This window comes from Ambystoma mexicanum, chromosome 3q (genome assembly GCF_040938575.1).
Source record: "Ambystoma mexicanum isolate Mex_15411 chromosome 3q, UKY_AmexF1_1, whole genome shotgun sequence".
Classification (NCBI taxonomy): domain Eukaryota; kingdom Metazoa; phylum Chordata; class Amphibia; order Caudata; family Ambystomatidae; genus Ambystoma; species Ambystoma mexicanum.
This window is the reverse complement of record NC_090926.1, coordinates 682,189,662-682,205,092: the sequence shown is the minus strand read 5'-3', so window position 1 is coordinate 682,205,092 and position 15,431 is coordinate 682,189,662. Positions and strand designations below refer to the sequence as shown.

The following is a 15,431-nucleotide window of genomic DNA, read 5'->3' as shown; positions in this document are numbered from 1 at the left end:
CATTGACGGTGCCTCGGATCATATCCTCATTCTTCACCATTGACGGTGGAAGTTCATAGATGTATAATAACTTTATATTAAAATTGATTGAATTGTATCTGTTTTGTTAATAAATAGAACTTCTGTGTAACCCTGTGTGTTTCTTGTCCTGAAAGGTGTGGGAATCAATATTGTTAAATTGGGGAGGGGGGGGCACAGATTCATAAAAAGAACTTCAAAGAATGAAAATGGTGCGTGCTTGATTTGGGGTGGGTGGAAAATACGGCTGAACTAGAGGTTGACTTATTAAAACCTCTTACATTTTGTTCTGGGGGCTTGTGAGATAGTTCATCGATTTCTCTTACAATTGTCTGGTATTAAACTTTTCTCATGAGCAGTTTCCTCCATAGTTAATTTAGTGTGTTTGTCATGCGACCAGATGGCTGATTCAGAGCACAAAGAGCAAGGCTAGGGTGACAGGAAGATGAGCAGACCACGTATTTGCGGTGAATTGGATGCCATGAATAGGTGCTCGCCCTCTGCATTACATGCCATATAGGACGTTCGGAACAGGGGCGTTTCGGTTCCCTTCCGGACTCTAGGTGATACGGCTGTAGGCAAAGGTGGTAAATGTTGTCATTTTACCCAGCACAGTGGTTGAATGGCATTTCTGTTAAAAATACAATAAAGACATGACAAAATGCACATTTATGGCAATCACTGTGTGACATTATAATTGTCCTACAGGAGCCAGCACGCGCTACCAATGCCGACATTTTGAGGTTAGTTTAAAGGGGGTTACCTGGTGGACACTCTTCTTGGACTTGGAGTTTTGTCTCTTGATAACTTCGCTGACCGTCAGGTTCAAGCACTCCATCTTGGAATCTGAAATAAGAAGAGAACAAGTGCATTGGGTTTATGTGAGTCCAGTCGGATCCCTATATGTTGACTGGTCGAGAAGAAACTTGCCTGCGGGGCATTTGGAGGAACTTGAACAGGCCTGTGACTCTGAGACGGTGCAGACGGTGCAGGGAGGGTGAGCTACGTCATGCTTCTGAGGAGTCAAAGATTCAAAAAAGGTTTTGGGAATCCGGCCCAGTGAACGCAATGCCCTACTCACGATCTCCTTTTTGCGCCTGGGCAGCCGGAAAAGAGCCACAGGTTTTATGAGTGATCTCTGCCATCTACTGGATATTTTGCTACATAACATCAGCAGCCTCATGAACACCATTTACTGATTTTATTCCAGGTTGTTGTTTTTAAATAAAACAGAGCAAAAGAAAACAAGAACATGGAATCTTGAAGAGGGGATACCTTTATTAAACTAAGTCCACATTTTTGTCCCCTCGCTTTGAAGGCCACACAGGTCTCTTGCTCAGGCAGCAATACTACAACTGAAGCCGAATATTCGTCATTAGGCAAGAACAATTTGAATACAAGTGAACACAAGAAATGGCAAACTTGCCTTGGAGACCCCCGGAGCTCTAACTTGTGGCATCTTCCATGCCTTGGTTTAGAGTACCCTCCAGCATGCCTAAGTGCCAGATAGCAGTGGGCAGGCGAGCAAATTCATCGTTAGAGCCAAGCCAGAGCCAAGCCAGAGCAGAGCCAGGTGAGCAGGCTTGGCTCTTAGGGCCAAAATGAACCGAGCAATCAAAAGCCATTCGCTGCAGCTAGTAAGCGCACACAGCACAGTGTGCCCACCTGTCCAGTAGACATGGTTATGCAGCCAATGCGGCTGGAACTTTGGCCCCTCCTACTGGGTGGAATTCAGCGCTATCTCAGCGGCTGGCCAGGACCACAATCACAGGTAGCACCACAGGTGAAAGGGAAGATGGGTGGGTTTTGCGACCATCTCAATCAGTTTTATCAATTACCGCCATTTCAATCAGTGGTACAGAAACTCAGAATGCCCATCACATACCAGTGTGAGGATGGGGTCAGACGCAGAATTGAGAAAAATGGCGGCGGGCATTAGAAGAGGGCTGATACATTTAGGAAGCTTGGATGAGGGTACACTTGCTCAGGTGCACTCTAATTTACTGATGTCTGAGCACACGTTACTCAGGCTCACTGTCCTCTTCGTGCACTGGGTTTCCGGTCCATGCGTACTCACTCTGTGCATTGCTAAAGTCCACTCACATTCAATGATCTCTGTATATCATGTTAAAGCTCACGCACCTACCTCGGTATACACATTGCTAGCGTTCACCCATAGTCGTCCATTCCTGTACACATTGGTTCTCTCACACTCAGCTATCCCTGCACACCATTTTCAGGCTATGCATAGGTCAGGCTCTGTAGCAGGCCCCTGTTTGTACACATTTCCAGTTGTTCCAGCACACCTAAGTATCATGCTATGCACATTATGTTTGTTTACTCACACTCACTTCAAAGTTTCACTCATGCTCAAGCATCTTCTCGTAATTGCTTCGCGTGTTGCGCACCCAATGAAGAGATTGCTCAGGCCTGCACACACTTACCTATGCATTCATGCAGACTGCTGTGATTGGCGCATGCTCATTGGTGTTTCTCTGGATCCCTCACCCGAATCAATTTCCTCGCAGGGTAGGCCCATGTTCGCTCAACTCACATCTCTTTAAAAAGGATCCTTAAGGTGCACTCACAATCACGGGTCTCTTGATGCAGTTTGCTCGCCCTACATTTACCCATCTCTTCATTCAACTTGCTTAGCTTCACTCACACTCGCCAGTCTCCGCCTACTCATCTCTAAGGCTCACTCACAGTCACCAATCTCTTCGTACTGCCTGCAGGCCTTGCTCAGATTAACCGACGTGCAGACTTTCTCTCCGTTCGTCCATCGGTTTCTTCCACTGATCGTAGTCTACAGGGGGAGGCAAGAGAAAGGGGGTCAGACTTTCAAAGTAGAACAGGCAGCGAGAAATGGAAAACTAGGATTGTGGACAAGGGAACTTTGGACCACCATTAAACACTAACACTTCATGCGAGCAGGTCATGTGGAAATGTATGTTCCAACCTAACATGATCTAGAGGTTGGACATCTGGCACTTATGGCCTACACTAGCACTTTAAAGAAGCAGGACATTTGGCACTACGTTCCTCAGTTAATGCTTCACTTGAGTGGGATAGGTGGCGCCACTGTCTCACCATCACAGGTAGCAGAACCATTCCACAGCCTTTCATCCATCCTATGTGAGTTGAAGATGACAGCATGGCAGTTAACAGCACACCCATGGCAGACAAATCCCATACACAAGTGGCCTGTGCCCACGGTAACCCTGTGAACCCATGCAGAGTCTGTGCCCTGGGGAATGGCTTTGATTGCTAGGGAGATCTTTGATTTCCCAAAGGCGATGCTGTCTTAACTGAAGGGTTTGTACTCTCAGGGAATACTTACATCTACTACCGGGCAATGCCAGGGCTTGTGCCCTGGCCAAAGGGATTGTACACACAGTTTATCTTCTATCCTCCGATAAAAGGGATCTGCAACCCATGGCTCTCCAGATGTTTTGGACTATTACTCCCACGATCCCTTACTATTGATTAGGCTATGTTTATGTTTATTATTTGATAATGCGCTCCAAACCCAGGGGTAGCCGGGCGCAGCAGGTACAAGGATACTTAAGCTTAGGTTACATACAGAGGATACAAACAGCTGATGCAATACATGTCATGTTACCATATTTACAGTACATATATACAAAGGCACAAGATAAGGGTACCTCACAACCCACAGAGGGCGAGATAGTCCATAGTCCAGATTTCAGAAGTATCATGGCAGTAGTATGCAGTGACCCAGGGCCTAGTGATCCCGGGCTCAGTTTGTTAATTGTCATTGGTCCAGAGCCAACTTTTCACCTTGCATCTAAATCTGGAGTAGGGTAGATTAGCTCTCAATGCAATAGGAAGTGCATTCCAGGCTAAGGCGGCTCTAACAGGGAAGCTTGCTCCACCCGCTTTTGTTCGCCTAAATCTAGGAGTTTCTAGTAGGAAATGGTTAGAGGCTCTGGTGTGGTGACTGGAGGATTTTCTGGTCAGTCTAGCCGAGATGTAAGGAGGTGCAGTATTGTTCAGTCCTTTATGGGTGAGAGATAACGTCTTGAGAAGAACTCTGTCGCTGATTTTTAACCAGTGGTGGTCTTTCCTGATATTGGAAATGTGTGCTCTGCGAGGTATGTCCAAGGCTGCTCTAAGAGCATTATTTTGCAGTATTTGCATTTTGTTTATGACAGTTTTATTGGCGCCTGCATAAAGGGCGTTACAGTAGTCCAGCTTAGACATTACTAATGCGTTGACTAGTGTGATGCAATTGGTTTTGGAGAGGTAGGGTCTGCAGGTCTTAATTAATTTGCAGGTGTACGCTGTAGAGGAAGCCAAGGTGTTCACTTGTTTTTTGAGAGATAACGTGGAATCAAGGGAGAAACCTAGTATTGCCATCTATGTTGAAAGCAAGATAGTTAGGGCCGAGTTTTTTAAGGTTAGAGTCGGAACCCAGGATCAGTATCTCTGTTTTGTCATCATTTAGGCAGAGGCCGTGGGAGGCCATCCATGCCTGAATGAGGAGGTAAATCTTATTTACTATAGCTGTGTCTTTGACAAAGTTGCCAGATAGCGGTATGAGGATCTGCGTGTCATCCCCGTAATTAGTATAAGTTACCCCCAGTCTGTCAAGTTTGTAGAAGAGTGGCTTAGTGAAGATGTTGTACATTGTGGGGGAGACACATGAACCTTGTTGGACACCACAGATGATTTGTATTGGGTCCGCTGAAGATAAGGTGGAGAACACTCTCATCATGCGGTTGGCTAGGAAGGATTGTACCCAGGCTATAGCTTCACTTGAGAAATGGGCAGCAGACGCTAGATGGACACTGCATGATCCACCAGGTCAAAAGCCGCAGATAAGTCAAGGAGGAGGAGCATAGCTGTTTTACCTTTATCCTTCAACTCGTCGATTTGTGTCTTGAGGTCAATTAAGGCCGTTTCAGTACCATGTAGTGGTCTGAATCCAGATTGTCGTGATCCTAGTAGTTGGTTTGACTCCAGATAGTTTTGAATCTGGAGGTAGGCTACTCTGTCAATAACTTTAAGGAGAAATGGGACTGTGGTAATAGGCCTATAATTAGTGGGGATGGCTGGGTCAAGGGTCTGTTATTTGAGGAGAGGCAGTACCCAAGATTCTTAGAGGTTTGTGGGTACAGTACTAGACCTAAAGGAGGCGTTGATTAATTTAGAGATGAAGGGTGCTAAGTCTCTAGCTGCGTCCTTAATAACTTGTGCTGGGCAGCTGTCCCCTTGGCAGTTCGATGGTTTCAGGGATAATATAATCTTTTCAGTTTCCAGTATGGATATGTTGGTAAACCTGAATGGTTTGCAGTTGCTTTGTGTATTTGTACTTGGTGTATCTGTCAGGAGGGTGGTATGTGTTCCAGTAGAGCTCAAGGAAGCTTTTTTCTTAGCAATTTTGGATTGTAGAGTTGTATTTTTATTTGCTAGGGCATTTTGGATGCTAGTGCACCATAGTTTGTCCTTGGGGACATTGTCTGTGGGAGCAATTGGTTTTCCATTTCCCGGAGAATGGAGAAGAGTTCTTTGGAATTAGAGTTAGCTTTACTAATTCTCTCATTAAAAGTGTCTTTTTTGGTTTGGATGATTTCCTTCTTATATTTTTTTGCAAAGTTGGCAAGAAAGGTTTTGTTCGCAGCTGAAGGTGTATGCCTCCAGATAGCTTGGAGTTTGCGTTTTTGGATACAAAGTTCTTTGAGGTGAGGCGTGAACCATGAGTTGAGATGAGATTCTCGTTTACTTTTACGAAGTTTCATAGGGGCAATCATGTCCCAAGCTTTGGACATAGAATTGTTGAGTCTAGGAGTAATGGGAGTTGTAGGCCACCACACCTGGACAGGATTACTTCATCATGGACTCATGTTTACTAATCATAGTGCATTCCCAAATCTTAATACAAAGCAAATAATAAGCAATATTCTGTGTCCCTTTGTTTGAGAACATGCAGCATCTGGAGTACCAGGGTAAATTGTAGATTGAGCCATAAATCTCCTTCTTCACATTATGGTCCCTTGAACCGTGTGAGTTTCTGCCTCAGATGATTTTCTATAGGCATGAAGTCCGCGTGTGATGTTTTATCTATCACCACCACCCGGAGATGTACAAATGACTCTGCTTTGTAAGAAATGTGGAACTCCACTGAGATGAAATGTTCAGGTGTTCCCTAAGAAAATGGGCCTCATTACGAGGCTGGCGGTAGACGTGCCTGTAATACAGTCACGGCTGCTGCCGGTATTCATTTTATTCCGGTGCCCAGAAATGGGCATTTACCTGGTCATTACGGTCTTGCCGGACTCAGTATTTGACCATTTTTGGGCACCAGGAATAACTCTTCCCCATTCCCATTTGAGCCCCACAGGTCGGATGCACCGGCACCATTAATAACAGTGCTGATGCATCTGACATGCTGTGCTTGTGGGTGACTTTAATTCCAGCAGGAATGAAAGGCACCCATGAGCACAACCCAGAGTTTTCCGGTCTGGAAACAACGGTACCGGCATGCTTACTGGTACCGTTGTATCCGGACAAGCAAGCTCGTAATGAGGCCCAATGTGGCTTAATGGTTCTGCTCCATCACTCACAAAATGAAATATGTATTCCCAGACGTCATATTTGAAAATTAAACCACCTTCAAGGAAATGGCCTTAACGAATATTGTGTTGATCAAAGTGGTAAAAGTAGAGGGGGTTGGATTTTCGGTGAATGTCCTACTGTGGCAGACACCATCCTGAAAATGGTTTAGTTTAGTTTAGTTTGTTTATTTGTAAAGCACAGCCAAAGCCTCGGGCGCATAAAAGATTTTAGAACAACAAGAGTTACAGAAAGTTGCACAACAGGGGACAATACAATAAAAATAAATAGTATAGGGGACCGTGTTACAGGATGGTCCCTGGCAATGGAGAGGCACAAGTGATAGAAAGGACCAGGTTAGAGAGGGTCCGTAATTGTAAATAGTACAGTGTTAGGACTGGCACGGGAATGTTGAGGGTGGTCGGCAAGTCATTATTGCTGTGTGAGGAACAACTCTTTCACCTTCGCCCTGAATGACCAAAACAATGTATCAGCTCTGATTATCATAGGAAGGGCATTCCAGCATTTTGCTGCAAGAACAGGGAAGCTTGATCCCCACGCTGTTTTTAGGTTAAACTTCGGGATGTTGAGTTGGTGTAGTACGGTGATCTGGTTGGTCTGGAGGAGCTATGTGTGGAGAATTTATGTGATAAATATTGAGGGGCTGTCAGGGAGAGGCACTTATGAGTAATGACTAGTTTGCAAAGTTTGATTCTCTCACGGATAGGTAACCAGTGAACTTCCTTTCTGATTGTGGAGATGTGTGCATTGCAAGGAAGGTTAAGCGCACATCTGAGGGCATTGTTCTGTAGTATCTGTAGTCTGTTCAAGTTGTGGTTGGTCGAGCCTATGAAGAGGGTGTTACAATAGTCCAGTCTGGATAGTACCAGGGCCCTGGCTAGAGTAAGGCAACTGGCCGTCGATAAAAACGGTTTACAAGCATTGATAAGTCTGTTTGTATAGGCTGTGGATGAGATGGTAGCATTTATTTGTTTTTTGAGCGAGAGTGGGGAGTCAAGATATACACCCAAAGTTTTGACTTCTTTTGAAACTTTTATGATGTTGCCATCAATGGTGAAAGATTGGTACCTAGGGTCAAGTTTGTTGAGTCGTGTCTGGGATCCAATGATGAGCAGTTCCGTTTTGGCTTCATTTAATGGCTATCATACAACAGTGCATAATGGTAGCCAACACATGCCATTTGTTTCCATGCATGTTAGGACACATGAAAGGAAATTCACCCATAGGTGGATGTAAAAATTATGTCCAGCGGACGTGGGTTTTGAAGCAACACAAGAAGTCCGGAAAGGCTGAGACAAATTCTATATGTTTCCAAGTACAACAAGCATGTCATGTACCCTTCAAGCTAAACAACTGTATCCAAACCCACCATGCCCAGGAAAGGGCAATGTGCATAACTGAAACCCAGACAAACACAAAGACTGTCTGCCCGAAGTCTCAATGAAATGGAATGAGAAGAGGAAGGTTAAATGCCTGGAAACAGTATTTCATTATGAGTTAGAGGTCTTTGCTGCTGAAATGCCAGGAATTGGTGGAGGACAGGCTGAATCACAGGGAGGGAGCTTCCCTCGAAGAAGAAGGCACTCATCCTTTCAGAATACTCTGAGTGAGAACCACTTAGTGCTCAGTGAGTCAGGAAGAGGGTGCATGACTCCATTGTGGTTGGAAGATTATGTAACAAAACAAGGCACCTCCTCCAACTGTGATAGTGATCAAGTACAAGAATATGTGGGAGCTGCCAGTGTGGACATGTTTCCTTACAGTGGCATGGCATTTGTACTGGCATTATGAGAAAAGCCAACATGAGGGTTATTATCTGGCCATACTGGCCTACATTGGTTAGTCCAATATAGACATATTTTTTTCCAGTGGCAGAGCATTATTTACTAACATTATGGCAAAGACAAAATGATGATTGTTCTGACATGGATATACTGGTCAAAATTGGAGCAGCAGGCATAGATGTGTTTCTTACTGGCCTTACAGACACAGTGGACATAATTGTTCTTATGTGACCATGCTAGCATACATTCGTTTAGCTAGTTTGTATATGTTTCTTACAGTGACATGGCATTAACTTTCCTACTGGTATCATGGGAAAAGCCAACATGATGACCGTTCTTATGTAGTTATACTGGCCTACATTGTTGCAGACAGTATGTACATGTTTTCTTACACTGGCATGTAATTTGTTACTGGCATGATGGCAAATTCAACATGAGTGTTCTTACATGCACACAGGTCTACACTGGTGCAGTCAGTATGGGAATGATTTCTTATAGCAGCATTGGCATTTTTTACTGGCGTTATAGGAAAAGCCACCATGATGAGTGTTCATATGTGGGCATACTGTATTACCTTGGTGCAGCCAGTATGTACATGTTTTCTTATGGTGGCATGACCTTTCCAACTGGCATAATGCTGAAAGGCAGCATACGTGGTTTATGTGGGCATACTGGCTAACAATTGTGCAGCCAAAGTGGAGATGTTTTCTTACTTTGACATATAATTTGTTTCTATGTCATGGGCATACTGGCTTTTGTTGTAGCAGCCAGTATGGACATGTTTTCTTACAGTTGTATGGTATTTTTTACTGGCATTATGGGCAAAGCCAACACATTGAAAGTTCTTGCATAAGCCTATTGGCCACATTGGAGCAGTTAGTTAAGATGTGCTTTCTTACAGTGGTATGACATTTTTTACTGGCATTATGGGCAAAGACATAATTTGAGCGTTCACACCTCAACATACGTGCCTACTTTGATGCAACAGGATTAGACATGTTTTCTTACAGTAGCATGCCATTTCTTTACTGGGCTTTTGGTCCAAACCCATGTGATGAGTGTTCTTACATGGGCATACTGGCCTACATTTGTGCATTCAGCATGGCCATGTTTTCTGACAGTGGAATTTTGCATTGTTTTTGTAGGCAGAGTCAAGCTGAGTATTCCTACATGAGAATACTGTTATAATGGGTGCAACATGGACATGTTTTCTTGAAGTGGTATGTCATAATTGCTGTCTTCATTTGCCAAGTCAAAGTTAATGTTCTGAATAGAGCATACTGGCACTTATGGGCACAGCCAGCATGGCCTTGTCTTCTGACACTTGCATAATATTGGCCTATTTCCTGTGTGCTGTTGGTGACCTGGCATCTATTGGATTTATTTTGACTTACCTTTCGAAATTGTTTGGCAATTGTATGACTTTTTACCAACGTTTTCACAAAAAGTCTATTGTAAAATGCACAATTTTAATCAATTTTAATCAATTATTTTAAAAGAATGGCTCTGTGGGAGAACCCATCCGAACCCCCCATGAGGGTTAGAGCTCCTATATTACACTTGGTTGCTTCTGCACATTTGTGAACATGTTGTATGCCCCTCTAATGAAATAAATTAACCTCCAGATCCTGAATGCTGGTCCCCCTTCTGGAGCCATTCACCCACCGGCACCTAAAGCTGGCCCCACCACTGTCATTCATGTATGAGGAGGGCCAGGCTGCTAGTGTATATCTGGGTGTGAACATTGCACCCAACACTCAGAAAGGGATTGACCCCCCCCTTAACTAATGTGGGTGGAGGGCTTGGCATAAGCGTATCTATGTTTACCACTGCAGCACAGGCATGCGCCTGAACACCTCTACCTGTTTTGTTTTTGTCTTGCTCCTGCCTGTGAATGGAGGGAGCGGGACATGGACATGCTGCAGGGGGAACAAGTCTCTGGGAACATTGCATTGTGAATCAGGAATGTGTTCTGGGAGGCGTTCTTTACACAGTCGGGCAGAACCACTGATGCAGATCATGCATTTTGTTTATTAGGAATGGGTACAGTCATTTCTGCAGGCACAGATTCACTTTTATGAATTGGGACCAATGGAAAATGCTTATCTTGCAGCTGTGTGCACGAGAATCTGGCTCACGCAATGAGGGAAATTAGCCTTTACCAATCCGGCCCTGTGCATGGATCGTGGAATAACATAACATCTATTGTGTCTAACGTGTGTCTCACACCATTCCTTAAGTGGTTTGTTGTAAGTGGGAGGAATATCTTGTCCTTTCTGAACTTGAAGTGATAAGTAGGCAGCGCCTAAAAGATTGTGTTGCTTATTCATCAGCTCTGCAATGTCTTCCAGTAGCTATGGGAAGATGAGCGCAGTCATTGGGCCTCATTACGACCCTGGCGGAAATCGTGGTGCAATATGCACCATGGAGCACGGCGGAAAGCTGCCGATAGCGCCATGGGGGTTGGCGGATTTACCGCCCCATTCCGACCTTGGCGGGGCGGTAAATCCCCATTCCCCATTTTACCCTTCCCCATTCCCATTTTTGCCCCATAGGGTATAATGGGAGTGGGGAAGGCGTTAATTACGCCACCGTAAAATACGGTGGCGTAATTAACAACAAGGTCCCGTAGCGCCATGGATTTCTCCGCCCGGAAAAACCAGGCGGAAAACGCTCCATGGCGCTACGGGAACTCGTAGTAGGGCGGACGGGTCCGCCGCGAATAACGCTGGCGTAAACCCACTCCGCCAGGGTCGTAATGAGGCCCATTGACTCTTTAAGAGGGGAAGATGGAGTAGGGTACAGTGTGTCACCCCTAACAAACCGTGGAAGTGAAAACAGATTTCTTCATGAAACTCTGCCCTATGCACATTGCATTTCTTCCCTCAGACTAATGTCTGGATACCCTTGGGGGATTCACTGTATGCTGCTCCGTAGAAAACGCTGGTGCTCTCAATCTAGCTTGCTGGTGATAAGGCACAGGATAAAAGCCTATGACCATAACATAAAATAACATTGGTCCTGTCCTCCCTGGATGCACTTCATTGGTCATGGCTGCCCCGAACACTGTACTAGTTGCGTTTGTCATAGAAACACTGCATTGGTCTTGCCGGCCCAAGGGTCACTGCAGGAGTCATATTTGCCCCAGGAAGACTTAATTGCTCATGCCTGTCTTTAAGTATTGTGTTACTTATGTCTTCCATATAGACACTGCCCTGGTCTTGGCTGCCCTATAGACACTGTGTTGGTCTTGACTGCCCTATAGACACTGCATTGGTCTTGACTGCCCTATAGACACTGCGTTGGTCTTGACCGCCCTATAGACACTGCATTGGTCTTGACCGCCCTATAGACACTCCGTTGGTCTTGTATGCTTTACGAACTGCATTAATATTGCCTTACAAGGGAGAACTACATGAATCTTTCCTTCCCTGGGGACAGTGTATTGGTCATGCCTGCCGAAAGGACACAGTGTTTGTAATGCCACTCATAGAAACACTCCAATGATGATATCTGACCTAGCAACATTAGATTGGGTTTGAGAGCCTCAAGAACACTGGTCATGTCTGTCATGTCTGTCCTAGGACACTGGACTGGCCTTATGTGCATAACTCCTCCCAGGGGTGTTGCTAGGTCTGGAAACGATCCGGGGCTACACTAATTTTGGGACTGTCAGGACTGGGGGGTAGCTAGCCTTTTTGGTTGTAATCCCTGAGCTTTTATTCCGGACTACAACCAAAAGACCCGGGGCTACAGACCCCTCTGCCCCTCCTGCCCCCTAACATCGCCTTTGGCTCCTCCAATGCCTAGAATACTGTACCTTGCTGTGAACAATCTGTAGTGTTAGGGGAACAGCCTCTCGGTCTCCATAGATACCCAGTCTTTTGCTGCCAGGACCTGCACAACAGAGAGTGAAGAGTAATGAAACGCCATTCGTATGCTTGACCATTAATTATATTATTTATGTTTTACATTTGACTGTCTTTCATAATGATTTCATTAGTTATGTTTAGAAGAATAGTGTTGCTACGGTTTAAGTGTTCATGCATATTATTTTTGTTGTGCAACCTTGTACGATTGCTTCTTTTTGTTCAACCACTTTTCTGCCACTTTCTACATCTAAACTGCTGTTCAGATGGCTGCTGGAATCTCAAGAATTAAATCCAAAAGCTATGGTAAGCAAAGCACAGCCTGAAGGTAGCCTCAGCCCACACAACCTCTGTGAGGGAACTGCAGTGAGGGTCTGGCTACACTAGGAGACAGGCCAGAGAGACCTTGGAAAGGGCCGGTTGCTCTAGGACACAACATTTAGGCAGAGGAGGTGTTAAATGCCAGCCCCGATAGACAGAAAGGGTGAGTTTCTTTGGATCCAGAGAGAGTTCTAACGAATCATAAATCCAAACAGGTTTCGGTAGGAATTAATCTGCACAAAACCAAGGACAAGGGGATGAAACAGTAACACAATGTGAGCTTCATCCAAACATCATCCATCTTGTCCATTGCTCCCACATCAGACAGAGGGAGAACAAACACAAATCTGGAGTTACATCTGGAATCACCATTCATCCTCACTACCTGTCACATCTACTGTTGGGACATCAACAAAAGAAGCGGGAACAGCGCGCTTCTTCCAGAAGGACAATTCTTCGCCTGCACATTAACCTTTTCATCCATTGCTAATACATCAAGAGGAGAAAGAACAGAATGGTAGCGCTCTGCCCATAGTCATCAATCGTCATCCACACATCCTCCTTCTCAAGTTCTGGAAACAGAAACGCTCTGTCCAGTGTTCCTTGTCATCCATCTCAGACACATAGATGGATAGAAAGATAGACAGATAGATGAACAGGGAGGTAGGCAGGCAGACAGATAAGAAAGGTAGATAGATAGAAAGACAAACAGGCAGGTAGCAGGACAAATGAGAAAGGCAGGTGCACACACACACGCCACACATACATGCATTTGGGCACTATATGGGATAATTTGAGGCTTGGTATACTGTTAAGATGCAGATAAATTTAATACAGAGACATTATCAATAAGATCAGGGGTTTTGTTGGTAATGTATAGTTGGCTATAGTTGGAAAAACCACTGCAGGATCTAGCGGAATAGCATAGAAATAATACATAGAAAACAGTGCCATGGATGGGACAACACAAACTGGGGTCCTCCAGTTTTTCTGCCCAATAAACATAAGTATCGAGCCCAATCTTACCAAGTTTCTGCCCCTCCAGATATGGTGACTGATTCCAGAGGTGGTGGCGAGCTGGTGGTGGAGTATACAGTCCATACCTACTCTTAACAAGTCTATTAGACTCCTGGCCAGGCCTATGCTTCTGCAAAGTAATCTCCAGCCCTAGTCTGCAAAGCAATCTCAGCAATGTCTCTCTTAGCAAACCTCTGAACAGTCTCTTGGCTCTTCATAGGTTTTATACTGGCCCTTTCCATATCTGTTTCATCTCTGGGCTTTCTCTGCATAATCTTATTTCCTTCTTAGCAATTTGTTTCCACACAGGTCAGGGTCCTCTCTCCATCCCCTTCCTAAGTCTTCAATCAATGACTCTCTTTACCCAAATCATGAACCTTCTCGGCCCTCCTAAATGGGCCCGCAGAGCACAAAAGATCTCTCTCCACCACGATTCGTGCCCGGACTGGAAATACGTTTTCTTTTCCCTCTTTCTCTCTCTGGGATCAGGGGATTGTATTCTTCCCCTGCCTTCTTTGAGTTTGTGGTGGGTGCTTCCTTAACCTCCTCTCTAACCATAGACACAGGTGCCTGGTCCTAAGGTGAGAAGTCTTAGGGTTGCTTGTGACCAACCCAGTCCTAGGGTCTATTGTCAAATAATGTCTCTCTAATACTGGGTGTCTTCAGGTGGCTTCTGTCAGGCAGTCCTCAGGTCCTCTACTGGCACTATCTCCTCTTTCTTTCCCATTGGGTTGGGGTATTCGCTTCTGTCCCTGTCATTTGGTGGCTCTCTCCCACTCCGCATTTCTTTCTTCCCAATGCTCACTTTGCTTCTAATCCAGCGTTGTCACTGCCTGCCCTCTGTTGGGTTGGTGTCTCAGTTTCCTTACCCACTCTGCATTAATATTCTCTGGGTTTAAAAGAGTATTCTCCCCCGCAACCAAATCCATGTTCTTGTCAGGTAGTAGATATTCTCAACCTCCTGCAAGGGGTCTCTCCTTCTTAGGCTTGTCTCAGTTCATAATTCTCTTGGAAGAGCCGAGTCCTCAAACCTGCTCTTTATTTCTGGTATTTGTGGTAGACCCTTGCTTTGGGCTTCACCGCCTTCACATGGCTGACCCTAGCAGCATAACCTTGGCCTTCAATCTGACAGAGCTTCTGCTGAAGAAGTGCCAGTCGGAAATCTACCTTGTCCCTAGTAGTAATCTCCATCATTCCACAGGGTCCAGCCAGTAGCACATCCCGGTGTGCCCCTTTTTGGTTTCCTCCAGTCCTTTTTATACACCTATAGTGTGGGAGTCTTTATATGCAAGTCTGGGATTGGCCTATTTCTTAAGTGGCTTACCTCTGGTTACCTGATTGGCCCCTTTCCATCGGTTTCTTAATTGAGTCTTAATATCTCTATTACTACCCCTTTTGTGTTGGTTAGGTGGTATATTAACTTCAACATCCATATTTGTTTTTTCCCCAACTTTAAACATGTGAAGTTCCATCTTTGCCATCGTGCAATCTCCTATCTGTGTATTCACGTTTCCGTGGTGCTCCACGGCTGCCTGTGTTCACAGAATAAAGGAGCATGGCATTCTCGTAGGACTGCATGTTCCACGGCCAACCTAAAATCTTCCCTTTTCACTGGTACGCAGGTATGTTGCATCTGCCTCTCCCCCATCCCCTTTTCCCCCGGTTACCATTTAGATCCACTCCATGGCCGGCTCTGGGCAGGGACAGAGGCTGCTGGAAGCAGTTATGCCTCTGAGCTGTTTAAGATTCCAGTCTTCTCCCATGGCTCAACATAACATGGGGTGACAAGCTCAGAGAATCCTGCCCCATCCTTCCTCTGGGAGAC

General features: G+C 45.2%; 1 protein-coding gene across 3 annotated transcripts in view; it reads right to left on the bottom strand.

The window, feature by feature from the left end:
- Positions 1-15,431, bottom strand: part of PIK3R5 (phosphoinositide-3-kinase regulatory subunit 5) — a 518,653-nt gene that overhangs the window by 69,154 nt on the left and 434,068 nt on the right. For all 3 annotated transcript variants that reach the window (XM_069654585.1, XM_069654582.1, XM_069654583.1), the window contains exons 15-17: positions 12,220-12,296; positions 2,725-2,824; positions 782-864 (exon numbers count right to left, since the gene is read on the bottom strand). In XM_069654585.1, coding sequence (XP_069510686.1) covers positions 782-864; positions 2,725-2,824; positions 12,220-12,296 — 260 coding nt within the window. The remainder of the gene's footprint in view (positions 1-781; positions 865-2,724; positions 2,825-12,219; positions 12,297-15,431) is intronic.